General features: G+C 34.5%; 8 protein-coding genes across 9 annotated transcripts; 4 read left to right on the top strand and 4 right to left on the bottom strand.

Moving 5' to 3' along the window:
- Nucleotides 1-9: 9 nt before the first annotated feature.
- On the bottom strand, nt 10-920 carry LOC123309197 (probable N-acetyltransferase san). Its single transcript, XM_044892175.1, has 3 exons — nt 768-920; nt 387-710; nt 10-271 (listed from the first exon to the last, which is right to left on the bottom strand). Exons 1-3 carry the CDS (start codon nt 854-856, stop codon nt 109-111), a joined length of 576 nt encoding a protein of 191 aa, XP_044748110.1. The 5' UTR covers nt 857-920; the 3' UTR covers nt 10-108.
- A 546-nt stretch (nt 921-1,466) lies between these two features.
- On the bottom strand, nt 1,467-3,068 carry LOC123309536 (pleiotropic regulator 1). Its single transcript, XM_044892698.1, has one exon. The coding sequence runs from the start codon at nt 2,918-2,920 to the stop codon at nt 1,556-1,558; it is 1,365 nt and encodes a 454-aa protein (XP_044748633.1). The 5' UTR covers nt 2,921-3,068; the 3' UTR covers nt 1,467-1,555.
- Nucleotides 3,069-3,261: 193 nt separating this feature from the next.
- On the top strand, nt 3,262-5,159 carry LOC123309537 (pre-mRNA-splicing factor RBM22). The gene is made up of 6 exons (XM_044892700.1): nt 3,262-3,481; nt 3,536-3,589; nt 3,646-3,822; nt 3,918-4,004; nt 4,064-4,431; nt 4,485-5,159. Exons 1-6 carry the CDS (start codon nt 3,428-3,430, stop codon nt 5,023-5,025), a joined length of 1,281 nt encoding a protein of 426 aa, XP_044748635.1. The 5' UTR covers nt 3,262-3,427; the 3' UTR covers nt 5,026-5,159.
- Nucleotides 5,160-5,351: 192 nt separating this feature from the next.
- LOC123309054 (centrosomal protein of 97 kDa) lies at nt 5,352-9,932 on the bottom strand. Its single transcript, XM_044891897.1, has 14 exons — nt 9,773-9,932; nt 9,549-9,703; nt 9,337-9,495; nt 9,127-9,228; nt 8,874-9,070; nt 8,479-8,562; nt 8,055-8,254; nt 7,930-8,001; nt 7,543-7,731; nt 7,114-7,414; nt 6,729-7,022; nt 6,455-6,674; nt 6,134-6,277; nt 5,352-6,073 (listed from the first exon to the last, which is right to left on the bottom strand). The coding sequence occupies exons 1-14, from the start codon at nt 9,774-9,776 to the stop codon at nt 5,807-5,809; spliced, it is 2,388 nt and encodes a 795-aa protein (XP_044747832.1). The 5' UTR covers nt 9,777-9,932; the 3' UTR covers nt 5,352-5,806.
- Nucleotides 9,933-10,170: 238 nt separating this feature from the next.
- LOC123309055 (MOB kinase activator-like 2) lies at nt 10,171-15,405 on the top strand. Of its 2 annotated transcripts, none has more exons than XM_044891899.1 (7): nt 10,171-10,524; nt 10,775-10,906; nt 10,963-11,126; nt 12,157-12,253; nt 12,308-12,432; nt 12,555-12,899; nt 13,003-15,405. In XM_044891899.1, the coding sequence occupies exons 2-7, from the start codon at nt 10,812-10,814 to the stop codon at nt 13,017-13,019; spliced, it is 843 nt and encodes a 280-aa protein (XP_044747834.1). In that variant the 5' UTR covers nt 10,171-10,524; nt 10,775-10,811; the 3' UTR covers nt 13,020-15,405. The 2 variants fall into 2 exon arrangements, with proteins under 2 accessions (XP_044747834.1, XP_044747833.1); XM_044891898.1 differs by having other exon boundaries at nt 12,555-12,914.
- Nucleotides 15,406-16,344: 939 nt separating this feature from the next.
- On the top strand, nt 16,345-17,085 carry LOC123309622 (autophagy protein 12-like). Its single transcript, XM_044892822.1, has 3 exons — nt 16,345-16,587; nt 16,642-16,778; nt 16,835-17,085. Exons 1-3 carry the CDS (start codon nt 16,491-16,493, stop codon nt 16,955-16,957), a joined length of 357 nt encoding a protein of 118 aa, XP_044748757.1. The 5' UTR covers nt 16,345-16,490; the 3' UTR covers nt 16,958-17,085.
- A 375-nt stretch (nt 17,086-17,460) lies between these two features.
- On the top strand, nt 17,461-21,936 carry LOC123309735. The gene is made up of 7 exons (XM_044892971.1): nt 17,461-17,629; nt 17,715-17,860; nt 18,130-18,385; nt 18,622-18,788; nt 19,475-19,740; nt 20,081-20,233; nt 21,507-21,936. The coding sequence occupies exons 1-7, from the start codon at nt 17,542-17,544 to the stop codon at nt 21,790-21,792; spliced, it is 1,362 nt and encodes a 453-aa protein (XP_044748906.1). The 5' UTR covers nt 17,461-17,541; the 3' UTR covers nt 21,793-21,936.
- A 142-nt stretch (nt 21,937-22,078) lies between these two features.
- LOC123309920 lies at nt 22,079-23,875 on the bottom strand. Its single transcript, XM_044893230.1, has 4 exons — nt 23,721-23,875; nt 22,663-22,815; nt 22,461-22,604; nt 22,079-22,317 (listed from the first exon to the last, which is right to left on the bottom strand). Exons 1-4 carry the CDS (start codon nt 23,790-23,792, stop codon nt 22,150-22,152), a joined length of 537 nt encoding a protein of 178 aa, XP_044749165.1. The 5' UTR covers nt 23,793-23,875; the 3' UTR covers nt 22,079-22,149.
- Between the last annotated feature and the right edge of the window lie 2,166 nt (nt 23,876-26,041).

Below are 26,041 nucleotides of genomic sequence, written 5' to 3'. Positions count from 1 at the left end.
GACATGGTATTTTCAGAAACTATTATTTTTATTTTACAAAAGTTAGAAAATACTGCAACAAATTCATCAATATAACAAATTAAAATAATGTTAATTTGAAATTACATTTCAAAGATTTCCATTGATTTGACCATTTTTACGCAAGGTTTTCTGCAATACATGAGCATCAGCTGGTTCAATTCTTTTGTAATAATGTTCTTTGGTTTCAACAACCTCAAATCCAAATTTCTTGTAAAAATCTATTGCCCCTTCGTTGTTCACTTGTACATGTCTGAAAATATAATAATTTACGTTTTCTGTATCCAGTTTTAATAATAACATTAGCTCTCAAGCAGTATGTTTTTTTAATGTGTAAGTTGAGAAAGTAAGACCAAAGAAACACTCACAGAAATATACTGTCGAAGTTACCATCTTCTTCCACATATTTCAAAACATGTTGAACCATCATAGTTCCTATACCTAATCTTCTATAAGGGTACAGGCAGCCCAAAGTCATAATGTAAAGTCTACGAGTTTTTTCAGAAGTATCGATTCGACAGCAAACTGCTCCAACAACTATATCATTGTAATATGCTAACTTAGCTAGTTCTCCTGCTTCGAGGACATCCTTGTAAAATTTATCATTGTAAGAAACCGGGAAAACAACACTATTTAATTGCTTTAGTTGTTTGATGTTGTGAGGGGTGACATTACCTAGTTCTATGTTGGTTCTGAAACGGGAAAAGTTGCATTAAATAGTGAGGATACAGAAATATCAAAGAACAAACCTCGTCATGATTTCAAATAAAACTTTATAAATTAATTTATAAGCAGCGCTTAAAATGTATAATAATGTAACCCCAAAATTAAACTTCATTAAAAAAGAGAAATGTCATTCATAGAACAACAACAATGAAAGGACAACTCTTGTTACTCTTTTGGTACCGTAGTGTACCAAAGTCCAAGTTTAAAATAAATTTAAATAACCACTCGTACAACATTTTTCAAATTTTTATCTTATTACTGAATCCTCCTTTGTCCGGGCTCGGGACCAGCACTGGTACCCACAGCCTTACCAGAGGCGGAGTTACGCGAACACAGATAAAAAAATAACAGTGAGGGTATTTGCCAGAGAGGGTATTTGCTGAGAAAATCTACAGCAAACAAATTTCAGAATACTTTCTCGTTCGATGGAAAAACAAATAAAAAACCTACCCTTTTCAAAATCCATAAATTCCATATAATTTCCCGAACTCATTTGGGTACCGATTTCTTGCACGGTTAACGATTTACCCCCTAACATAAATAGAAAAACCCGCAAAATAGGCTGGTTGATGTTGCAAATAGAATGTTCATGCTATATTCCAAGTTTGTCCATTATACCAGAGGATTATAATTGCTCAAATAAAATTGTTATTGATAGCATTGTTTTCTATTCTCTCCTAACACCATAGATGTTGAGCAATAATAAAAAGAATCAAGAATACTTAAGGTTGTTGAACTTTTATTGTAAAAAATAAACTTCAATGAAAAAAGTCCATAAATATATACACAAATGATTCGATAAAAATTTATATTAAAACTTTCTTCTCTTAAGAATATCTGGCTTCCAATTAATTGGGTGACTTTCTTCTGTAGCAGTCTCATCTTCTTTATAAATCTTTATTGTTTTATCCGCTTCTGTAGTTATTAATCTTGACCCTGATTGATCAAACGTCATTGAAAAAATACCAGCTTCGTTATCCATAGAACCAGGCTGCACAGGTACTTGCATTCTTTGAAAATTATATCCTGTCCTCCAGTCCCAGAAATGGAGAGTACCATTATCTCCTCCGGAAACTAGAACACCATCTGGATTTACTGCTAAACAGTTCACTATGGCATTATGACCAGTTAAATTTTGGATGAATTTTCCATCTGGACATTTCCACTGCTTTATATTGTCAGGTGAACCAGATGCAAACATGTTCGATGTTGGATGGAAAACAACTCCTCTCACACTTTTCTTATGGTTAGTTAAAGTACAAATTGATTTTCCAGCAGCTAAATCCCATAACCTTATTGTAGTATCATGTGATCCTGTAATAACTTGTGGCTCTGTTGCTTGTGTTATTACACTTGCAACTGTGTGGGTGTGACCAGTAAGAGTATGAACATTGGCTTTGGTTCTCATATCCCATACTCTTGCAGTTGAATCCCTCCCAGCTGTTAGCAATACATCAATTGTTGGGTGCAGTGATAGGGAGTATACAGCAGAAAGATGTCCATGATAATGTCTTATCACTTTATTATACTCTAAATCCCAACATTTCACTTGGCGATCTTCACCACAACTGAATAAGTATGGATGACGGGCACTAACTGCTAACCCTCTCACAGTACTTACATGCCCTGTTAACGATACTTTGAGCTGACCAGTTGCTAAATCCCAGATTTTTATAATCCTATCTGCAGCTCCAGTGGCAAACCATTCATTGCCTGGTTCTACAGCCGCACAACGAACCCAACCTAAATGTCCTGAAATTATTCTGTACAATTTCCATGGGGCATGCCATTTGGGTTTAGGCATAACAGGAGTTTTTTTAATCGAGCTGATTATCTGATTATTCTGATTATTACGGATCAATGGATTATCGTTTGGTACCATTACTGGTACGACAGCTTTTTCATTTGTAACCTCACTACTATTTATTTGATTTGTTCCTGGAGGTGGTGGATCTGGACCAGCTTCAACATCCCGCAAATTTTTCATGGCTTTCATTTTCTTCACATCGTCAAATACCTCACCATATAGATCTCGAGATTTGGCTGCCCGATATAAAGTTTCTGCGTTTTCATCTTCTGGGGGTAAATACGCCTGATTAGATAGAAACATATCATGCGATCGTTTCAGTGATCTAAACACTAAGGTATGAACTGAATGCCTTTGAACTTCTTCCATTTTGATAAGGTTTGTCTCGAGAAAACCTTAGATTTTGGAATTTTCGAGTTCTGAAATCTGAATTTTTTTCTTATTCAGCAACAGCAGCATATAAACAGAAACCACAAAATATCATTAAGTAAAAGGGGAAACAAATGGTGTTCTGTGGTATCACAAAAACTCTTCGCACTTCTTTCAATACAGGTGATTTTTGTCTAATTTCATGCTAATGGTTTTCTCAGTTTGTCCGTGGTAAAAATCACTCAAAAGTAATAGGTGGTTTACTAAAGATTAGTATTTTGATGTAGTTCCGTTCTGCCACTGAATTTCTGTGACATATGAGTGTCACTGTCACTTATCCGTCTGTCAAATTCTGTCAATTGGTGAATAAATTTTGTGGATGTATGATTTTTTCAACAAATATATTCTGATTATTCACATTCTATTAGTGCATAATGTTTAATTCTTGATTTTGCTATGAAAATATAAATTCTTGAATAATTGGAGATAAATTATAGTGGTCCGATTATGGCTACTTCAAAAACAACAAATACATACAATCGACAAAACTGGGAAGACTCTGTAAGTTACAATTTCATTGATATAAATTGAATTTTTCAATGTGCTGCTTTTTAGGATTTCCCAATATTATGTCAAACATGCTTGGGAGACAATCCCTACATACGAATGGTGAGTTTTGTAATTAGAAATCCACACTGTCGAATATTAATGATCCTGTTTTTCAGACTAAAGAAAAATATGGGAAAGAATGTAAAATTTGCGCGAGACCTTTTACAGTATTTAGGTGGTGCCCAGGAGCTAGAATGCGTTTCAAAAAAACCGAAGTATGTCAGACGTGTAGCAAGTTGAAGAATGTATGTCAGACTTGTCTCTTAGATTTAGAGTATGGTTTGCCTATTCAGGTAAGCACATTATAACTAACAATATTCTTTTCTTGTCTGATTCATTCTCTATAGTTAATGACCCCCTATTTGTGAAAATGAATTCTGTTTTTTAGGTTAGAGACGCTGCTTTGAAGATAAATGATAACCTACCCAAGAGTGATGTGAATAAGGAATATTATATTCAAAATATGGAGAAGCAGGTAAATATTATGACAAAATGAAAAATTGACACACTGATATATGAGTATACATTTTTCAGCTAAATAGATCAGATTCTGGTGCATTAGCTAATAACAGCAAACTAAACGAACCCAATGATCTACTGATGCGATTAGCAAGGACCGCTCCCTATTACAAGAGAAATAGACCCCATGTTTGTTCCTTTTGGGTTAAAGGTGAATGTAGACGTGGTGAAGAATGTCCTTATAGACATGAGAAGCCAACCGATCCAGATGATCCATTAGCAGATCAAAATATCAAAGACCGTTATTATGGAACTAATGACCCAGTTGCTGATAAGTTATTGAAGAGAGCTGCTGCTATGCCTGCATTACCGCCACCAGATGATAAAACAATTACAACCTTATATATTGGGAATCTTGGAAATCTTACAGAACAGGACATAAGGTACACTATAATGATAAAAAATAAACAAATAAATGACATTCTTTCATTTTCAGGGATCACTTTTATCAGTATGGTGAAATTCGTACAGTGAGCATTGTACCAAAACAACAATGTGCATTTGTACAATATACCACTCGTCAAGCAGCGGAGACGGCGGCAGAAAAGACCTTCAACAAATTGATACTGGGTGGAAGGCGTCTCACAATTAAATGGGGCAGATCTCAGGGAAGAATCGGACCTCTGATGGGAATACAAAATATGGAAGTATACGAACCAGTTCCTGGTCTACCGGGAGCTTTGCCTGAACTGAGTAATAACTTTTTCAATCTGGAACCAGGACATATCCCACTACCAAATATTCCTCCACCTCCTTCTCTAATGATGCCTCAGCTGTTTGGGCCCCCTCCATTGCCCCAGTTCTTCTTCAATCCGCCACAATTACCTCCGTTTGTTCCCAATCCAACTGTTGCTGGAGGTAGTGCAAGTTCGGCGACGAAAGAAGCGAGCATCGCTGTAAAACCAACCGTTCATTATCCTAGCCAGGATCCTAGCAGATTAGGGGCTACACAGGTGACTACTGAAAGGCAGGAGTAATTCTTGCTTTTTTTATACTTAGGATCAATTTTTTTCAGATAATTGTAATTTTTGTCAATTGTTTTGATTTAGAAAAATGATGAAATGTTTGACATTAAAAATGTTGGAGCGAATTAAACGGTTTTTATGTGAAATTCGTTGTTTTTTATCAGCAGGTAATGAATAAAAAAATTTCTTAACAATAGATTGTTATAATTTCATTTTTCTTTGTTTCAAGAGATTGTCTCGGTAGTTCAAATGATCATCTCTAATATCTCTTTAATCTGATACCAAACCCAAGAACAGTTTTTTTTTTCATCGATGCTTATTATTGAATAAATAAAACCAATTTTATTGACATATATTTGTGAATAAATAGCAATATTATAAATTATTTGAAGCTACAAAATTCACATGAAAAAGCTGCTCTTCACAATAGTGCATTTTTCAAGATAGTTATAAGATCCAGGATCGGCATTGATTTTTAAGTGGTTTTTCCACATTGTACATGTTAAAATTGTAATAAAAACATTCACTTTTCGCGACATGGCAAAAGCTTTATTAATTGACGCACATTCGATTAGCTCATCCCAAACTTACAACTAAAAATTGTACTTTGTCGTTACAAGAAGTTGCCTGAGTATTGAAGCAAACATCAAAATCAAAAAGTTTGATTTGATTCAGCTCATTTAGTATAACCAATAAAATGGCGGACGTGATAAAAATAAAAAAAAATGTTTTATAGATAACGAGTATTTCAGTTATTTACACAATAAAAATAAAATTTTTTAACAACTTATAACTATTTTTCATCGGCTCTTTTCTCTTCATTTTTCTGGTCAGTGTCCGTAATAGTGATTTCCATTGTGTTTTGTCCCAAATTGTCAGCTTTTGTCTCCGAAACCGTTTTCAAGACTCCATCGACAAGAGAACCGGCAAATTGCCTAAGATCGGATACAAGATGATTGCCGGACTGCTGTGAGCTATCTTTTTTTTTCGCGCTTACGGGCAAAGGGAGTGACGAAGGTCTTGTCTGTTTCTGAAATGGGAAATTTTTGGCTGCTTCACCCTGCAATTGAATTGTTGAAATTGGTCATAATAAAACCTATTCAGACAATAAGGGTCTCACCTGAGGTGTATGTACAGCAATAATTTCAGTTTGAGTGGCAATTCCATTTTCTTTATCACTTAATGGACGGCTAAGTCCAGCAGCTTGACTGAACAATGTCATTACTTTGACGATTTCCTCCATAGACGCTTGTAATTGATGTATCTTGACAAACAACATAAAGTGAAGGAAAAATGTTGAATTAGCCAGTTTTGTTAAAGTTAGAGAGGCTTCAAAATTAACTAAAACTTACTTTTGGTTCGTCTTTTCAGTTGCACGATTAATTTTGAAAGTCTCTTTGATTTTGAAGCTAACACATTTATTTTGAGAACCGAAAATTACCTGATTTTGAAGAACTGTGCAAGTTTGAGCAAGATGTTTAATTATTTCTCCGTTCTCTTCGTTCCTCAGATCATTCAGCGAGTAATTTTTAGGGACGTTGTCAGGTTGGATAGCTGAAACTTTTTTCCATAGGGCACTTATAGCTTCAGTCTGTAACATCTGAATCTTTCTCTCGCTTTCCAGTGCAGCTTTCGTATTTTCCATATCGCTAGCTAACTTCCTGAAATCAACAGACCATAACAAACATGTCACTATAATACTTAAAGACACTTACTGAATATACTGATTTGCTCTTTGGTTCTGAAGGTCTCTGAATAGCTGTTGCACCTCTTTATTCTTATTACGAGTGTAGTAACCCCTCCAAATCTTCTGGATGCAAACAGCCGCCTGCTCCACCTTATCCTCTGTGCTACTGTTACTCCCCACATCGGCATCCTTCAACTGCCTTCTCTCCTCCGCTTTCAACTGAATAGTCTGCAATTTGGAGTCGCAAACAGAGTCATCGTCGCTACTTATCGACTTTCTCAAGATCGATGTTGGCTGTTTCTTTGGTGTCGATTCTAATTTACTACAGGAAGGAATTTCGCAAATGAAAGATGTTAAAATGAAAGTTTCACTCACATTTTGATTGAAAGTGTACCTAGAAAGGTGGTACTCACTTGGAACCGTTAGTTGTTGCGTTTTTATGCCTTGCCGGTACAGGAGAGGCACATTTCTTCAAGTTTGAATTCACTGAATTCAAGCGGCTAGACACCGGAGTCCTTATATTCTTAGGCGAACCTGTCACGTTCTTGGCCTTAACACTGACAACTGGCGATCGAGTATTTTTCACCGATGAAGTGGAAGCTGGGCTGTTAATTTTGTTCAGGGACGGTGGCCTGTAATCTGGACTCATGAGCGATTCGGGCACTGGAACCATCTTAGAAAGTGCTTGTAAGGGGCTATTAACTGGTTCCGAGTCTGAAATAAAAAAAAAAGAATTTACAAGATCCTACTATGAAGTTACAGATAAAATCATTAATTTCAGTCAGATGCTTTTCATTATACTCGATCATAATAAACATATTCAAATAAATCAGAAAACTAACCTAGGCATTTTTCCAATACCATACTTTGAGACATATCATTGGTGGTAGTGTTCTTATCCGAGTTGAAGGACTGAGAAAACAAACTGGGATCCATACTGTGTGACATCACTGAAAAACTGCTTTCGCTTACGCTATTCGAGTTGTAATAGCTTGATGACATCCTATCAGGGGATTTGGAGTAACGAGATGCTGGAATAGCAAAATAATATCATCAAGTTTGTAGCAAACAAGAAGACATTCCTTCTTTATTTGGTGAAGAATAATTACTACATACAGAAATGGGAAACATCTCCTGAGTTTCTGGTAACAGAAATTTAAAAAAAGGGAAAATTCAGTGCAGTTTACTCAACTCTGAAAATAAAAATGGAATATGAAAAAATAACTTACAAGGTGGTTTAATGTGGTTCTTTGAACTATTCAGTTTTTTCCTTGTCATTGGGGACGGATTAGGACTTTCGCCTAAAATAGAAAAAAAATAATTCATAGGGAAAACATGCTGAAATTTGCAGTACCATTTGATTCTTGATCCCGCAACTGTCTTTGGTGTTGTTGAGCTTTGCTCAAAATAAGGCGAAGTTTTCTGTCTTCTTCAGTTTCAAGCGCTTCGCCACTTAGGGGACAAACACTAGCAAGATACTGAACCAGTTCACTATGATCGCCTATCCGAAAATGCCTTCCTCTTCCCTGAGAATATAGCCATTCAGCCCTCAAGCTAAAATTTGTTAATAACAATGATGGAAAGTTTTCTTATGAAAAAATAGAAGCAAGATCTACACTTTGAAGAACATGCAGACTAGAGACTTGAGAAACAGTATATTTATAACAGAGTGTCATTTTCTATATGGAATTCGACTTCTTTGATTTCTGTTATTTATACAATATTTACATTTTTGTAGCCTATGCTTGATTGTGTTTCAATCTTTATTATTACCATACCTTTCAATAGCATCAACAACATATCCATCAATAACTGTAACATTCATAAGCCAATTTATAACAAATGGTCGGTAGTCAAAACCACTAATGGTATTATTAAGGAAAACACACTAAATGCCAAGTATTATTTGAAGAAAATTTGAATAATTCTAAATTATAGTCAAAAATTTATGCCTAACCTTGGTAATTGCAAGGCAAATGGCTGATTCAAATTGAAATTTTACATTGCAGAATTGGTTACTGTTTCTTTCCAATTATACAATAAAAAGATTAAGATTTCTTTTAGAAGACTAGAAAAATTTGATTAAATTCAATTGGAAAAAACAAATAGCGATAATGTCAAGCAAACTCAATCACCAATTTGTATTTGACTAGCCCTGTTTAGAAAAGGATACATGTTTTTACCACTCATATTAACACAAGGATTGTTAGCAATCGAGATGCTTGTTAAGTTAGTAAGATGCACTAACTGAGATATTTCATTCAAATCACTAATATTATTGTTAGCAAGAGTTAGATTCGTCAAGCTTACAGGTAAAAACCTATCACACTGCACCAAATGATTTATCTTGTTGTTATGAAGGTATAGTTCCTGAAAATTTACCCCAAAAATGATCCAATGCATTCAATATTAAAAAGGTTACTTACTTTAAGACATTTCAAAAACGAGATGTCATTTACATGTATTATACTATTCTCCGATAGATCTAAATATTCTAATTGAGTATTAGTGTTCAGATGCTCAATTGTCTGAAAAAAATTTCATAATTTTGCATTTATCTACATTCTAACATTCCTGATATTCTACTAGTAAAAGTAATATTATTTTTTGGAATTATTTCAAAATAATTTTCTCACCTTTATATTATTTCCCGCCAAACAAAGCCACTTCAAATTAACAAGTTCTTTTAAACCTTCAATGGTGAGTATCCCATTATGAGCCAAGTTTAGGGTATGCAAGGAATGTAATCTACAGACTCCATACATACGAAGCAATTGATTACGAACAATTGATAGCTAAAATTCAAATGATTGAAACAACCTGACTAAAAGATTTGGTTTGCAACTACCTTTTGAACTTTGAGGAAAGAATCAATGTTGTCCAGCCTTTGTAATTCATTATCATCAAGTATCAAACTTGTAACGTTTTGGGATTCTTCCAAAGGCAATTTATTAATTTTTTTCAATTTTTTATTGGATAAATTCAAAACCTGAGATACGTCCTCTGAAATAATCAATTTTAATTACATCTCAGAATATTTGATTAATATTTCAAATAAAGTGATTTAATCACCCATTTGACTGCGGCAATTCACATGATCTTTAACATAATTGAATTCCTAGAGTCCGTAATTCGGTCCAATTGTTTTTCTAAATTTATCATCTACGGCAAAATTTATTTTTATTTTAAATTCCTCCCTAGATTTTTTCTACATTTGACAGATTTGTCATCGATGACATTCTGTTGTTTTCAAAAGATTGACAGATTATTACCAACTGCTCCAAACAAAACGCTATTTCGAATTTTTATTGAATTGATTCTTCCAAATATGACCGTGTCATTCAATAAATCCCAACTGGTTATAAATTTCATCTGAATTTGTGGATAATTTATGAGATTTCATTGCTATTCATTTAGTTTAACATAAAAAAAATTTGTGTTTTGATTTCAAGTTTTCAGAATTATAGGGTTGGTAAACTTGTTATCCTGATAATAATGATGGAGCTTATTTAGGAAAATGAAAAACTCATTTTATCCTCAACATGATGAAATTTCGAAAGTTGTACGTGATTTCTGAGTAAAAAAATCGTATTATTAGTGTTTGATTCGTGCGATTAGAGTTTCACCTATCGAGAGTGTACTTGCTTTTTGTATACAATTGAAAGTGAAAATTGCAGACATCAGCTGAGAGCAATTAAACCAAAGGCTTCTCCAAGTCGCGTTATTCATTGTCTATTTCAAAATTATCTTTAAGGTGGCATTAAAACATTCAAACTGGATAAACTACCTGAGTATATCCGCGATAGCGTGGACTGGTTATTAGGGTGAGTAAAAAGATAAAATAATCCATGAGATACTAGATTGATCTAGTAACTGTTTTCTTAGTGTGACTAGAAGAGATTTCCCTTAATGAACAACATTAAGGAGGATGTGATAGATTGTTAATTAAATTGAAGGTTAGGTACATAAAAGTGGGGTAAACTCAATTTATTTCACTGCAAAATTAAGAATCTTGATACTTAATAGGCTTCTCGTAACAATGTTACAGTTTAATTGATCTTGTTATATACTTAGCTGAACTTGAACTTGCTATTGGTCATTTTATGGTATTATGTGGTTGAGTAGAGCTATAGGGCGAGTTAAAAATGACCACCCTGTCCGAGTTTTGCCTATTGAAGCTGAACAGACCATTTCATGCTTTTGTCGGTATTGTCATTCACTATTATCGCCATTCTATTTCGTATTAATTTTTCATTTTACAGCAAAGCCAGGCGCAAAGAAAAAGAAGGAAATGAATCTTCTAGCACTGAAACTAAATTGTATTTAGAGGCTGCGGTGCTCGAGCGTAAGCTACCTGACATGGACTTGAGGTTGTTAGTAGATTTACCACCAGGTTTAGATTATAATGAATGGCTGGCTTCTCACAGTAAGTTTATTGCCTGTTCTGAATTTCTGAAATGTGTGTATACAGTGAGATTCAATACATTAGTTTCAATTATTAAGACATAAAGTTTTGTCTGGTAGATCTAACATAATATGCGTTTCACATGAATTCTGAATCCATTGATAATCCTTCTGAAAAAATATATGCGTATAGTTTTTATTGAACTATTTCTTATCAAAATATTGTTTGGAAATTTTTCTTCAGATCAAAACAATAATTATTGTTTCATTGTAAATTTTTCACTTAGCTATGTTATTTTCTTCTAAATTAGAATGACAGAATTTACACTTTTTTGGTTCAAGTGAAAAATACTTTGAATGCAATGTCAATGGGTAATTTTCTTCTCTGAATAATATTATCTCTTGTATTGGACACAAAGAATCTAACAAAGGATAATGAATAGTAATCAACTCAAAGTTTGTTTTTCAAATGTAGGTGAAAGCATCAGTTGTTTACTATCACCAGAAGACCTATCAGTATCTGAATAGTTCATTAAACAGGGTCATTTCTCATTGTTTGGTGATTGTTTATTCATGACATCAATTTGAATAATATTAAGAGAAACAAGTTTTGTATGATGACTGGACTGATATCCCATCATGAGGAATTGGTAAACAAATGAGAGACAATTTACATTTTTGATAATTATATAATTCTGAAAAAAATGTGTTTGTGATAAATTTTGAGGAAATGATTCATTTTTTTTACCACACAAAAACAGTTTTTTATTACTGGCAACTCAATACAAAGTTGAATTTGGGAATTATGGATGAGTTTTATGGAAAAAACTCTGGTCCAGAGTGAAACATTCATATCAAATTCATGAGGGCGAATGTTTTTGCATTAATTACTTAAATAAATTTGAAAACTTACTCTATTTAGGCTAACTACGAACAAGATCATCTTTCTGCATATGTTCTTCATAGCAAATTGGATAATTGTTGTTAATTACTAAAATTAAAAAAAAAGTTTTCTTAATTTTATTTTTATTCTATTTATAACAATTTTTCAGCAATGGCTCTATTCGATAATGTGAATTTAGTATATGGAACCGTTAGTGAATTTTGTACACAATCTGGATGCCCCGACATGACAGGCCCCGGTCAAAGGTAATTCAAACTTATTAATTTTTTGTATGGATGAATCATTTTGAATTGTTGTAGAACTTACCTGTGGTTTGATGAGAAGGGTAAGAAAACTAAGGTTGCAGCTCCTCAGTACATTGATTATGTGATGACATTTATTCAGAAGACTATAAGTGATGAAAGTATTTTTCCTACGAAATATGGTGGGTGCTCATTTTTTATTTATTAGTATGATGTTGAATTACCGAAAATCATGAAGCAATTTCATATCATTTCTCTCACTATTGTATTATTACTTTGAGTAATGATTTCCTCTCTATTTCAGCAAATGAATTTCCCTCATCTTTTGAGTCAATAGTAAGAAAGATAGTACGCTTGTTGTTCCACGTGGTCGCGCATCTCTATGCGGTCCACTTCAAAGAGGTTGTAATGTTAGGGCTGCACGCTCATCTCAATCTTACTTTCGCTCATTTAATGGCTCTCCATCACAGATTTTCTCTGATTGAGACGAAAGAGACTGAGGTACTGAAAGATCTCGAGATTGCTCTCAAACTCACTGACGAAGTGAACAGTGAGGCGGCAAATAACAATGAGAAAGGAAATGACAAAGATGCACCTGGTGATAGCAGTAGCACAGACTCCAAAACACATTCAAATGATGATAATGTGTGTAAGTTGATTGGAGGTGTGAGAAATTGAATCTATTTACGCTTATGAAAGATGTTTTTACTGGGATGAGGCGTTCGATTTTCTTTAATATGTTAATGTTACAGGTAGTGACAATAAATAGTAGCTCGAACAGAAGGACCTTTTGATAATGTGATCGAGATGGTTCAATAGAATGATTTCTGCGGACCCTTTAGTAGCACATGTGATTTTGAAATATAGACTTTTATCTCTTTATTTAGCGCTACTGTTTTATTTATTGTTTTATTTACATTTTAATTTTTTATATTGCAGATTTATTGCTGAGAAACAATAAATTCCTGATGTATTTGTAATTGTTTAGCTAGATCGGCTTATGCTACAGATACAGCAAATGTTTGATGATCCATAAATGTAGCCCACATAAGTAATTCAAAATTATTCGAATAATCGCATCTTTTTTAAATAATAGTATATTAAATTAGGTTGGATTTTTTAGGTATAGGGAGAGAAAAATTAATGGTTCATTGTTTCGTTCTTGCACATGGCATATTTCACCTAATGCGGAGTACAGATGACAGTTTTTTCACATTTAGACTTACCTCATTTCGCATTCGACCAACAATTTTGACAATTCGATTGTCAAAATCTTTGGTTGCCATTGGTTACTGCAGAGCAGGCAAACTTTTAAACGCCGTTCCTAAGAAACGGGTTGCCTACCCAAACTGTAACCAATGACAACGAACGATTTTGACAATTTGTTAATGCCCTATTTGTTGCAGTGACAGATAGTTCGAATTTTCTGTCACTGCAAGAAATCAGCATTCATCTATACTTGGCATAGGGTGAAATGTTTCAGATGTCTTAATTTCAAGAAAATTAATTTCTGAATTCTGGGATTTTCATAAATATGACATTTTCCAGTGCAAAAAGTGATTTAGTGGAATTTGGTTCCTAGAGATTTCAATATTTTGTTTCATTAGTGTATTGATAACACAAATTCAGAATAAATGATGTGTTGCACCAAAAAGGAGCTGCCGTGATGGAAGTTGTATGGATAATTTTTTTTTAAACCATATGAATTGATGATTTTATTGGTTGCCATTCAGATGATTTTTTTTTTTGTTACTTTGGGTGGGCTAATTGATTCAGGTTTTTTTTATGAATACGCTGTGAACAAAGATAAGTAAGAAGTACTTAAAGTAGGAACTGCAAAGAGATGAAATTTAGCGAAAAGTTTCGAAGATATATAAATCAACTAAAAATATTCACTAGATATTTCCTATTCTGTGAAACACGAATGCTAATTAGCAGCAGGTAGAACGCGCACTTCCAAATTTGAGTTGTTCATTAGAATAAGTGAAATGAGTAGTAATAATAATTTGCAATTTCTTTTAGGATGTTTTGCTAATGATGAAATTTCCGTTTGTTCTGTATATCATATCCTGCAGTTTGGCTTTCTATTTCCGGTTTATAAAAATTTAGATGAGCATACAGTAAACAGATGTGTAAGTTGTTGTTTTATATTTGACACATTTAGTTTCCTATGATATAATGTTATCGTGATAAATGATTCCTCTAATTATTTTATGCAGAATAAATGTTAAATGTGAAGAAGTTGTCACTTCTCACAGATTCGCTAGAAGTGTACACTTTTTATGTCCATAAACAAAACGGATATTGTGGATTTTTACAGTATACTTTTATTTCCGTCACATGTTTAATGTCTTCTTGAATTCAATTTCTCGTATCCACATCAGTAAGCAACATTTTTCAAATCTATAAGTGGTTCGAATAAGGCATGTTAGATTTCTTGTTGGTGAAAAACTATTCTTCCAAGGTTAAACTGACACTTTCGATGTATTTTTATATGAATTTGGAATTAAATAGAATCCATCCAAGAATCAATTCTGCAATCTGTTAATGATCCATAATAACTCCGTGGAACTTTGCCCTTTTGTGAGTTTATCGATACAGTTCATCGATTCGTCCTTTTACAATTATTTCGTTTTATTCATTGTATATAGAATAGAGTTAATGTAACAATATATTTTTGGCACTCTCAAAAACGTCTAGACTCCCTTCAATTACAAAATAGATTCAAAATCACAACAGAATTTCGGAAAATATTATAAAAAATACATATTTAAGGAACTGGTTATCGGATATACCTTTGTATGATATGTTTCTCTACCTGTTTATAGGGAACAGATCGTTATTCCCTGACTTGAAACAATTATTTCAATACAAGGGTATATTGACACCTTATATAACATGGTAATGCTTCTAAATATCAAGTTTTTTCCAAATATGGCTCTTGATATGCACACCAGTTATGCAAAAACACATTTGTATGTTGCTTTATGGAGGAATATTATTTTTGAAGTGAATGTACAGTGTTATTGTTCTCACTACTGATTGTAAATATGTATTTGAAGAAAGAGGTTTTAGTTTGTTATTTACTGAATTCTGTAAACGGCTATTAGAAAATAGCACTTGTTGAAGGATAAATAATCAATTCTAACGTTGAATTTTGTTTTATTCCACTGCCTTTACCAATATTAATACTCTTGGGGAAAATAATTGATACCCTGTGTTCAGAATTATAAGCAATATTGAAGTTATGAAAAATCAAATAAGACAAATTTCTGTCTCAATTTAGTTTTTGTTATATCAAAATCCTAGAATAATGGGTTCCACACATCTTTTGCTAGTCTCTTTGAAATTCTGAAATGACATTTAATATCCTTAATCAAACCTAAAGTTTCAATAAATGGGATCAAACAAGAGGATTTTATTTTTACTATCTGAAAACTCCACAACTCCTAGTATCCGGAGGCTAACAATCTCTTCGTATAAAAAAAATCATAATTTCTTAAAAGTGTAGAAAATGAACTTGGGGCATATCTTTTTATTATTATGGCTGAATTGAAAGAATCCTTTTCAAAAAAGTGCAAAAAAGGTCCAGGTCTGGCTATTTTGATCAGGCTGGTGTAGAGTTCCCACTCCCGGGCGCGATCCTACTACTGCTCGACACGGGGACTTTTGGCTGCTGAGTTTCCTCCCTGGCCCGGTTCGCCCCTCCTTAGCTAACCTGGTCATCCCGGACTCCTCCAGGATGACCATATTGATGCCAAGCTTAGTGCGGACGCCCAGTCAACGTGAGACGCTCTACCACAGGACTCCCAATCTCAAACCATCCACTTAACCCGACCTCCAAGTAGCTGGATTACAGGAGACGCCACGCTCCCAGTCAGAAAACGTTGTAGAAATTGTGGATCCCTTGATACCGATTTTGGAAATCAGTGTGTCCTAGGAAAAAATGAATGATATAGCGAAGTAGCCAGAATTTTTTTAATTGCTTTAAACACTTCAATTTTTCAAGTGGGTGTTTTTTTACAGATTTTTTAAATGAAGTATTTTGTTAAATCCAAGGTGAGATCTTACGCAGGCAACACACCTTACACATATATTTGACAAGTGTTCGGAACTGTCAAATTCGTAAATAAACAAAGTAGATGTTCTGATTGATTATTTACAACCAGCATTTCTTTGTTAATTATCAATTCATTATTGAAAGTTTTCACATGAATAGTGTATCAAAGCAAATATAGAAATGAGTTCTAACCCAGATGAGCAAGAAGCTCAAGGCTGCCTCCAAGCTCTCTCCCTAAATGATGATAATCCCGAAGAGAAAACAAAAATTCATAAAAGTAAAATATTTTATGCTTTAGGTTATCTTTATTAAATGTATACTTCTTTTCCAGTTGATATATACTTGAAACCTATAGCTAATGCACCCATTATGAAAAAGCAAAAATGGTGTGTAGATTCATCGAAACAAATTAGTTGGATATTGTGGTTTGTTGCCAAGTACATAAAACTAGAACCACAAGAAAAATTGGTAGGCCCAAATTATTATTATCCCGTTTACTAAACTAATATATTTTTATATTATAGTTCTTGTATGTGAATCAGACATTTGCCCCTGCACCAGATCAAAATCTGAAAAATCTCTACGATTGCTATGCTACCGAAGGAAAACTGGTCCTCCATTATTGTAAAACACAAGCTTGGGGTTGAAATTATATTGTATGTCTTCAAACCATCATATTGTATTTTATGTATAAGTCATTAGTTTTATTGAGGGTCAATATTTTTTATAGAGATTCATATTTGGTTTTTGTCAAAAGAATTATAATTTCTTTATACCTAGATTGCTTGTAACATTTATTGGAAGCTATAAATGAAACATGCCTATTTTTTGTGGATATCTGTTCTCCCAAACATATCAATCTTCCTTCAAAAAACAAAAACCTTGTTTTTGAGACTCACCAAATAAATAAATAAAAATCAATTAATGCCGCCTGCTTTTTGTTCATAGTTGGTTTTGAAAAGAACATGCGGAACAAGTGGATGTTTTAGCAATTGAAAAAAAAATTATATATCTTAATGCCTGAGTTCTGGACAAATTTTGTTAATGGTCAGTGTTCATTGTAAAAATGAATAAAAAATATATCCATTAATATTGCCATAGAAAAATTAAATAAAAATATGTCAACATTTCACATGAAAACTTCGATTTATTGACACCTATATTACTATTTTATACCGATTCAAATATGTATTCAAGTTTTTACTAAAAGAAGAAATCATTAAACCAAAAAATGTCTCCTAAAAAAATTAATAAAACAAATAACAATTATTTTCCCGCAAGCAATTCAACAGAGAACGATGTAGACCCCTTAGTCACAGGTAAATGAAAAAATATTTGCTGTTTAGTTCGATACAATTTTGGAAAGATTGGAAATAGGGCAGATATTCATTTTTTTTTGCCTAGACTCGGAAGTCACAAACTCTCTACGACAAGAATTGAGGGAAGCCATTAATACCATGGGCCCAGATACACCCCAGTATTTCAGCGAAAGAATATCCGAATTAGAGGGAAGTTTGGATCTTGAAAATCTTCCAAAACCTAATGCCACGGTAAGGATATATAAAAACAGCTGAAAATAATTTCGCAAAATGCGTTAATAACGTAAAAGCAACTGGACACATGCTGCCATCTTTAGTCTGAGTGTTAAGAATGTGAATTGAGTTGGATTTCGTTATACCTGCCAGGTGGCGCTGGGATAATTCATACATCGAAGTGGACTCTACTCCTACAAAACCTTCTACATTCTACATATATGTTTTTTGCATTTTTAGGCACAGAAGATAGGTATATAATTAGAATTAATTCCGCTCAATTTCAGTATAATATAGTAGAATGCAAGCCGGCACAGGCTGAATTGGAAGAGCTATACAAAAACAATTTAGGGCCTACAACTGACGAATCGCAGTCGGAAGTGGACGTTGAAAATGTGGAAACTTCAAAAAGTTACACCGAAGATGTGCCCATTATCGTTTGCCCCAAAGATGGTCACGCAAGTGACAAAAAGACCGAGGGAAAAATAATGAACAGGTGCCACTGTTTAAATGAGAATTTTGTGACTATAAGAAGAGACCCTGGTGAGCGATTGTAACTTTTAAATCAGTGGTACCTTAAGAATTCAACCTCAAAACGTATATTATTTTACATAATATGAGTTTACTCGGTACTACTAATCGTCGCATGCTTGTAAAATAATTATTTCATCACTCGCTAAACGTTTTTTCTCTGGACAAACCTTCAAAAATAACACATTAAAATATTCAGTATCGCTGATGATGACCTTATTTATAATTGAAGAGCGTTATCTTTGTAGCTCCCCAACAAAATAGAAGATCTTCCAGACTGGACAGGCACTCTATCACCAAATGGTTCAAAAATCGAGGTTCTTTCTCAAAGAAAGCCAACGAGAATCAAAAGGAACCGCCAGAATTCTATAAGATGTGTGTTACCGAGGCCGATGATGATCACAGCCCTCCGAGAGTAAATTTTCAATTTTCTCACTATTTTGAATATTTATGCCTGGGTAGCTCGGTTGGGAGAGTACCTGACCGGTAATCAGGGGATCGTAGGTTCGAACCCTGCTCTGGGTGGTACTTTTTTCAGAATTCAATTCTTGTCTGCATGCCGTCAAACCTTTCATAATATTAAATTTCAGACATTAAACTATCTTTTCAATTTATTATCTTCGTCAATCTTCATCTTCCATTTTCATATATAGATACTTCTTCATTGAACCCATTAGCAAACTTTGCTGCTAAGTATAGCTGCGAAATTATTCATAAAAATTTGTAAGTTTGATATCCGCACAGCCTTACCCGACGTAAAAATGGAATTGAAAATACGTTAGCAATAATATATCACTTTAACTATAGGACTATGACTATAGGAACGACTTCAAAAGCACTTTGACCAATATATTTCGTTGATAATAATTTTGAATAATATTGAACATACATGATCTGTTTTCACGCGACTGGCGTTTGCCGCCGAAGTAATCAGAAGCGTATTCAAAATTTCGCCAGAATCGCATTGGAATTAGGAGGATGATAACTCCGTCAAACTTCTCAACACAATCGAATTTAGAGTAAATTTTCTCGGGTAGTGTTAAGAAATTACAAAAACGCCTTTGGAGGCTTTGATATCGATCCAGTTTTCCTGATCTGCAGAAATTGGTGTTTAATTTGATCGACGAATTGCCGAAGCCCAAGTGCGTAACAGTTGGCGTTAATACTAGACCACACGTCTGCCAGTCGAAAGAAGACAAAGAACGCAAGAACCACAAGGCTAAAAGTTACATCGAGGGGGAAAAAGACTTCGAAGATTGCAATATGGTCAATCAGCGGAATCAAGCTATTCACCACAATATCAAAGGATGCCGCTGCGGTATACCGGCTAGAGTGGACGTTTATTATTTCGACCACGGAAACGCATCGTAAGCATAGAATTATAATAGAAAAGATATTTTATTCTTGATGGATTCGAAAGTATTTGAATTTCTGGCTGCAGAAGGTTCGGTTGATCATTATTATTGAATGACAGACCGGCATCGTTGGTTGAGTTTTGCGATACTGACGAGCAAAAACAAGAACGAAACCGGTCTATCGCTATTTACCTGCGATGTCGGCACATTCTTCATAATCTAGATGGTTCATCAGATCTACTTTCCAATGAAACAAAGCTGACTAGTGATTAAACAAAATTTCAGTAATTTTTTCCTGGATATTACTTTGAAATTAGGCATCTTTCATTAATGGCAATTCCTTATTTCGCAGATATTTGAGGACCACGGATAATCCGCCTTTAATTAGGTCAGAAATTGTGGCCGATCAATCGGAAGAATGCAATATTAAGTTTTGGGGTGAAATATTCGGTACGGTGCATATTGGAACGTCTTTCGTTACTTCATTCATACTGCAACTTTTCAGGTAAATTATATAGCACTAAATTCATTATAGTATACGAAGATGTATTGATATCTAGTTAGCCTAGACCAGTTCCATGCATAAAAAAATATGGCGTTACCATAGCAACGAACAATAACTCATTAGAAGTGTCAGTGTGGAGTTTGAGGTCAAAAAAGTAAACCAGAGTTACGCAATAAATCAAAAGAAAGAAGATGTCCACCTAAATTGTGAAAATCGAAATATTGGAGTATCGAGCCATCATCAACTACCTGTATTTAAAAGGGTTAAGAGGTCAGCAGATTTACGAAGATATGCTTAATACCCTTGGTGATCAATGTCCTTCGTATGCCACAGTGGAAAATTGGACTGCAAGCTTCAAAAGATGTAAATTTTCCATTGAAGATGATGACCGATCGGGATGGCCAGTTTCTGTGTCAGTCCCCGAAAATATCGATGCAGTTCATGACATGATTTTAGCAGACCGTTGAATTGGGCTAAAACGAATATCTGATGAAGCATTGATTATTTCATACGAACGCGTTCATCATATCGTTCACGTCAATTAGACAAGAGAAAAATTGTTGCAAAATGGATACCCAAATGTTTGAATGTTGACCAAAAGCGTGCAAGGGTAGAAGCATCGCGTTCGATCTGTGCTCGATTTGAAAACGATGTAGACTTCTTAAACCGAATTGTTATTATGGATGAGACTTGGTAACATTTCTACGATCCAGAAACAAAGCAACAATCGATGAGATGACGACACTCTGGTTCTCCAAGACCTAAGAAGTTTCGTGTCCAAAAATCTGCTGAAAAAGTTCTTGCTTCAGGTTTTTGGGATTGCCATAGAGTAATCATGATTGATTTCTTTGGATAAGGGTAGAAACAATAACCGGAGATTACTATTCGACATTACTGACCACTCTACGGGAACAAATTAAAGAGAAAAGATGCGGAAAGCTATCCAAAGGTGTTTTGTTTTTGCAGGACAATGCCCCTGCACACAAATCTCATGTTGCCATGCAAGAAATTCGTGATTTAGGGTTTGAATTACTAGAACATCACCCTTATTCTCCAGATTTGGCTCCATCCGACTATCATCTCTTTCGTCAACTGAAAAAAAGTTTAAGAGGTCGTTGAGTAATAAAATATTTTGACATTGAAATTCTGCTTGGTTCTTCAGTAGGCTAAGAATTTTTCAATATATCCTCGTAGAGTCAGAGCTTAACGATTGAACTATGGAGGGTGCCGAATGGACTATTCTTGGTTCTTTAAAAAAATCAATTTTTTCTAGATTCCTGTTACACAGCATCTTAAGACCGTTGACTATTGGACTCCTACAGATAACATCCGATTATTTCTTCAAGCCTTGTCTCGCCACCTTCTTCAATGCAATCATACAACCTCCCTTAATTTGCTGTTATAACGTGGCAACATCCTTGAGAGACATATGTGATCCGATAGCCGAAGGCCTTGGATATTTCATCAGAGAAATATCTATTCTATTCAGGTCTTGTAGGTTGATTGATGTGAGGACTTCTAAGCCTTGCGATCATGCACGCATGCAGAATAATTGTTGAATTCTGAAGAAGAAATATTTGAAGTATTCTTACATATTCAGCAGATTTTAACTTATACAGTTAAAACTAGTATTATAGTTTTAAGCCGAAATGTAACTCAACTTTTATATACATATAAATGAACATTATAATCTTATTCAATAACATATTTTGTTGTTTTTTTACGAAAATTCAATTATTTGTGGTAACTGGTCTTTCGTTTGGCATTTTCGCGGCCCTCAAGATACAGCTGTTCGATCACAGATAGGTTTCATCGAGAACTCAATCGGAAATAAAACGAAGGATACACTTGGAAAACATTTAGTTGAATTTCTTTCGATACATAAATGAAACAATTTCATCCACGAATTAAAAAACTTATCCTGCTCTTTTTTCTTTGGCTAAAGTGAAGTTGATTTCCAAGCAGGATTTTCCAGAGTCATGTTTACCTTCCAGTTTGATGTCCACAGTCCCAGCTACCATTCCTAATTGGTTTTTGTACTTTCCTAAGTTGACCTTTTGATCCAGTGAACTGCAAATTTTTTCCTGAAAGAAAGGTTGTATTTTTATCTTTCCCAATACGAATTCTACTTCTCTCATGTTAACTTTTTAGCCACTTTGATTCATTAACGATATACTGGGCGTCCCATCAAAAGACGAAAATAGTTTGAGTTTATCACAATACTTACAGCTTTCACAGGACATTGTGTTGGCACCGAAAACGTTTTTAAAGCACTCAACAGTGTCGTATCCTTTATATTCTTTACGGCTTCGCAGGCATCTATTTCTCCTTCAATTGGAGGCATTGGAGCTTTATTGATCGTGTATTTCAACTAAGAATAGGGATCGTAAATCAGAAAGTTGATATGTGCATGAACTGGAATAATTCACCTGATTCGTTGAGAAATCTTTGGATATTTCAACACAACCTGCCATTGCCAGATTGCATTCTTTATCGAATACCACCTGTGAATCTCCACTGAAAGCTATAACGCCTCCTGTCATGCAATTTTTTACATGATTGAGTGTCACAGAGTATCCATTCTGAAAGAGGGATATTTATAAAGTATATGTGCATGTGGTGGATACTTTGGCGACCTAACTAAAACACGCTACTCGTACCCTAACTACCCTAATTAGTATGATGTGTAGATATGTAGATGATAATATTGGTCAACAGGTCAACACTCCCGCAGAACCATCTAGGGTAGGTGGTTTTTAGATGAAATAATAGATGCATAGTCGCATAATGCTCCTGTATTTGTCTGATTTTATAATTGTATTTTCGAGGTGATTTATATTGGAATAAAAAATATGGTCCTTCAAGCCGGATCAGGTTGAAAGCGTGTGGACGGATGTTGAATAATGCTTTATTCCAGAAGATGTAGAAGGCTTATGCACTATATAATTTGGTCTGAAAATTACCTACCTCACCTCACAATCTTGGAAGTTTGACAGATGTTGAGTTAAAAATTCGTAAAGACCTAACGGTTGCGCCGAGCTGGATGAAATATTCAGATTTATTACTAGAAGAGTTGCTCTTTCAGAATAAGTATCACATTTTCATTTACGGTTACTTTCATTGAAAGATAAACGACTCGAAAGCTGACCTTCGAAAAATCCTGAAAAAGCTGGGTTCAGTTAAAATTTCGTCAAGACCGAACGGTTGCACCTAGATGGATGAAATTCTCAGATTTATTACAAGAACAGTTGCTCTTTCAGAATATGTTTTGGGTTCTTTTGGATACTGTTTGTGGTGGTCTAGGTAACCGAAAATATCTGTCTGGCAACGAGCAAATCCTTAGAGTCAAAATTGACAGGAAGAAATTCGTTTCACTACCCAGAGATGACATGAATCTACATAGAATCCATTTATGTGAGTGGCTTTTTCACGTAGGCCACCTGAATTAACGTACGGTCGCATATAACAAAAATATCAGGAGACTTACACAAGCTTTCGCGAATTTCAGTGCACTTAGAGTGAATAAACCGAAGGCGAGAATATAATTGTATATTTTCATGTTGGATCTACACAATGGTTCCACTGTTACTGAACTGATACGTGCGACGTTCGTGTTTTCATATAAAAATGTCGCATCTTAAATAATTTTTAGATGAGAATTGAAATTAGCGTTCTATCAATCATTACATGGTCAACCTTCAATCATTGAATAATTCGAAAATAATTACATTTCATTGTTGAAGATTTCTGATTTCGATCGAAAGTTCATACAATGATTCTTTTCATCGGGAATTGATCGAATTTTCCGCCGATTTTCAAGATTCAACCATTGTAAACTGTGTCAATTGCAACTCGAATGTGCTTGTGATTCAAAATATGTGTTAAATTTAAATTTCAAGGGGGGTATCGGAGTTCTGTATCAAAAGACGATGGTGAACAGAATAGTCGAAATTTCATACAGCAAACACTGATTCTGTCCAAGATAGAAGGAGAAAATCATTTGGTATATTATTTTGAATTTCATCTCAAAAAAAATTTAAACCATAGTTCACATTTTATGATATTATGTACATTTGAAAAACGGAAAAGCTGTGACTTGAGGACGTGCAGTAGCTTTAGCGAGCTATCTTTTAAAACTCCCCCCATCCCTTGAGAACTTGGGAGAAATATTTTTTGACTATTTACCTTTAAGAGGTTGCTCTTTCAGAAACGGTATCACATTTAGATCTACCATGATTTTTCTAGGAGATACGCGTGTCACAATTTGAATTTCGTAAAATTCCCAAAAAGATGGGGTCAATTGAAAAATTGTCAAGACCGAACGGTTGCGCCGAGATGGATGAAATTCTCAGATTTATTACTAGAAGAACTGCCCTTTCAGAATTTGTATCACATTTCCATCTACGGTTACTTTTATTGAGAGATAAACGACTCGAAAGCTGCTTTCGAAAAATCCTGAAAAAGCTGGGTTCAGTTGAAAATTAGTCAAGACCGAACGGTTGCGCCGAGATGGATGAAATTCTAAGATTTAATACTAGAGAAGTTGCTCTTTCAGAATATGTATCACACTTCCATCTACGGTTATTTTTATTGAGAGATAAACTACGCAAATGCTCACCTTCGAAAAATCCTGAAAAAGATGGGTTCAGAATGTTCAGATAAGAATTCGTCAAGACTGAACGGTTGCGCCGAGATGGATGAAATTCTCAGATTTATTACTAGAAGAGTTGCTCTTTCAGAATATGTGTCACACTTCCATCTACGTTTACTTTTATGAGAAATAAATGTCTCGAAAGCTGACCTTCGAAAAATCCTGAAAAAGATGGGTTCAGTTAAAAATTCGTCAAGACCGAACGATTGCGCCGAGATGGATGAAATTCTAAGATTTATTACTAGAAAAGTTGCTCTTTCAGAATATGTATCACACTTTCATCTACGGTTATTTTTATTGAGAGATAAACTACGCAAATGCTCACCTTCGAAAAATCCTGAAAAAGATGGGTTCAGAATGTTCAGATAAGAATTCGTCAAGACCGAACGGTTGCGCCGAGATGGATGAAATTCTCAGATTTATCACAAGAAGAGTTGCTCTTTTAGAATATGTATCACACTTCCATTTTCGGTTACTTTTATTGAGAGAAAAACGACTCGAAAGCTGACCTTCGAAAAATTCTGAAAAAGATGGGTTCAGTTGAAAATTCGTCAAGACCGAACGGTTGCACCTAGATCTATGAAATTCTTATATTTATTACAAGAAGAGTTGCTCTTTCAGAATATGTATCACATTTCATCTTTACGCCTCCCACCAAAAATCACTCCTGGAATCGCAAACTAACACAGGAGCTTCTCAAAATGGTTTTTTATGTCGAGTTGAATATGTGTTTCATTTTCTAAGTTGAATATTTCCATTTCGTGTTAATCCACTGAATGATATTGCATAAATGAGTATAATCATTTTCCTAACAATTGCAGAAAGTGATACTTTGCCGCATGCGACTTCCGTTGACTGACGCCTTGCAAAGAGTAGCAGTAGCGTACAACTTTTCTTTCATCCATTTTCTTTCACTCATTTTAGTTTCACACCTCCTATAAGCAGGGAAAACAGGAGTATGTATTTCAGCTCAGTAGCTAAAAACGGACAGGTTGAGTGGAAAGAATATACACTGCTCAACATAATTGATAGGGATCACATTTGAACATATTTCTTTTAATTCGTGGCTTTTGTTGAGTCTAGAAAATTTGTGACTCTAACAACTCTTGTTTGAGTCACTGCAGTGTCACTGAGTTGTCATCATCAAAAACAATTAC

This window comes from Coccinella septempunctata, chromosome 3 (genome assembly GCF_907165205.1).
Source record: "Coccinella septempunctata chromosome 3, icCocSept1.1, whole genome shotgun sequence".
In the NCBI taxonomy this organism is placed as follows: domain Eukaryota; kingdom Metazoa; phylum Arthropoda; class Insecta; order Coleoptera; family Coccinellidae; genus Coccinella; species Coccinella septempunctata.
Note: the sequence above shows the minus strand (reverse complement) of the source record. Positions and strands in the feature narration are given on the sequence as shown.

What these genes read in the sequence shown, in the direction of transcription:
- LOC123309537 (XM_044892700.1), top strand. Translation starts at nt 3,428, where the DNA reads ATGGCTACTTCAAAAACAACAAATACATACAATCGACAAAACTGGGAA. An exon ending in TTCAAAATATGGAGAAGCAG is followed by an intron (nt 4,005 to 4,063) that starts GTAAATATTATG and finishes TACATTTTTCAG; the next exon opens with CTAAATAGATCAGATTCTGG. An exon ending in CTTACAGAACAGGACATAAG is followed by an intron (nt 4,432 to 4,484) that starts GTACACTATAAT and finishes TTTCATTTTCAG; the next exon opens with GGATCACTTTTATCAGTATG.
- LOC123309197 (XM_044892175.1), bottom strand. Translation starts at nt 856, where the DNA reads ATGAAGTTTAATTTTGGGGTTACATTATTATACATTTTAAGCGCTGCT. An exon ending in TTATTTGAAATCATGACGAG is followed by an intron (nt 711 to 767) that starts GTTTGTTCTTTG and finishes TTCCCGTTTCAG; the next exon opens with AACCAACATAGAACTAGGTA. An exon ending in AACTTCGACAGTATATTTCT is followed by an intron (nt 272 to 386) that starts GTGAGTGTTTCT and finishes TTATATTTTCAG; the next exon opens with ACATGTACAAGTGAACAACG.
- LOC123309536 (XM_044892698.1), bottom strand. Translation starts at nt 2,920, where the DNA reads ATGGAAGAAGTTCAAAGGCATTCAGTTCATACCTTAGTGTTTAGATCA.
- LOC123309920 (XM_044893230.1), bottom strand. Translation starts at nt 23,792, where the DNA reads ATGAAAATATACAATTATATTCTCGCCTTCGGTTTATTCACTCTAAGT. An exon ending in TGAAATTCGCGAAAGCTTGT is followed by an intron (nt 22,816 to 23,720) that starts GTAAGTCTCCTG and finishes TCCCTCTTTCAG; the next exon opens with AATGGATACTCTGTGACACT. An exon ending in CACAATGTCCTGTGAAAGCT is followed by an intron (nt 22,318 to 22,460) that starts GTAAGTATTGTG and finishes CCTTTCTTTCAG; the next exon opens with GAAAAAATTTGCAGTTCACT.
- LOC123309055 (XM_044891898.1), top strand. Translation starts at nt 10,812, where the DNA reads ATGTGGTTGAGTAGAGCTATAGGGCGAGTTAAAAATGACCACCCTGTC. An exon ending in TGAATGGCTGGCTTCTCACA is followed by an intron (nt 11,127 to 12,156) that starts GTAAGTTTATTG and finishes ACAATTTTTCAG; the next exon opens with CAATGGCTCTATTCGATAAT. An exon ending in TATTTTTCCTACGAAATATG is followed by an intron (nt 12,433 to 12,554) that starts GTGGGTGCTCAT and finishes TCTCTATTTCAG; the next exon opens with CAAATGAATTTCCCTCATCT.
- LOC123309622 (XM_044892822.1), top strand. Translation starts at nt 16,491, where the DNA reads ATGAGTTCTAACCCAGATGAGCAAGAAGCTCAAGGCTGCCTCCAAGCT. An exon ending in GAAAACAAAAATTCATAAAA is followed by an intron (nt 16,588 to 16,641) that starts GTAAAATATTTT and finishes CTTCTTTTCCAG; the next exon opens with TTGATATATACTTGAAACCT. An exon ending in TAGAACCACAAGAAAAATTG is followed by an intron (nt 16,779 to 16,834) that starts GTAGGCCCAAAT and finishes TTTATATTATAG; the next exon opens with TTCTTGTATGTGAATCAGAC.
- LOC123309735 (XM_044892971.1), top strand. Translation starts at nt 17,542, where the DNA reads ATGTCTCCTAAAAAAATTAATAAAACAAATAACAATTATTTTCCCGCA. An exon ending in TTCCAAAACCTAATGCCACG is followed by an intron (nt 17,861 to 18,129) that starts GTAAGGATATAT and finishes GCTCAATTTCAG; the next exon opens with TATAATATAGTAGAATGCAA. An exon ending in GACTATAAGAAGAGACCCTG is followed by an intron (nt 18,386 to 18,621) that starts GTGAGCGATTGT and finishes TTATCTTTGTAG; the next exon opens with CTCCCCAACAAAATAGAAGA.
- LOC123309054 (XM_044891897.1), bottom strand. An exon ending in AATATGAGTGGTAAAAACAT is followed by an intron (nt 8,563 to 8,873) that starts GTATCCTTTTCT and finishes TAATACCATTAG; the next exon opens with TGGTTTTGACTACCGACCAT. An exon ending in AGAGCAAATCAGTATATTCA is followed by an intron (nt 6,675 to 6,728) that starts GTAAGTGTCTTT and finishes TGTTGATTTCAG; the next exon opens with GAAGTTAGCTAGCGATATGG.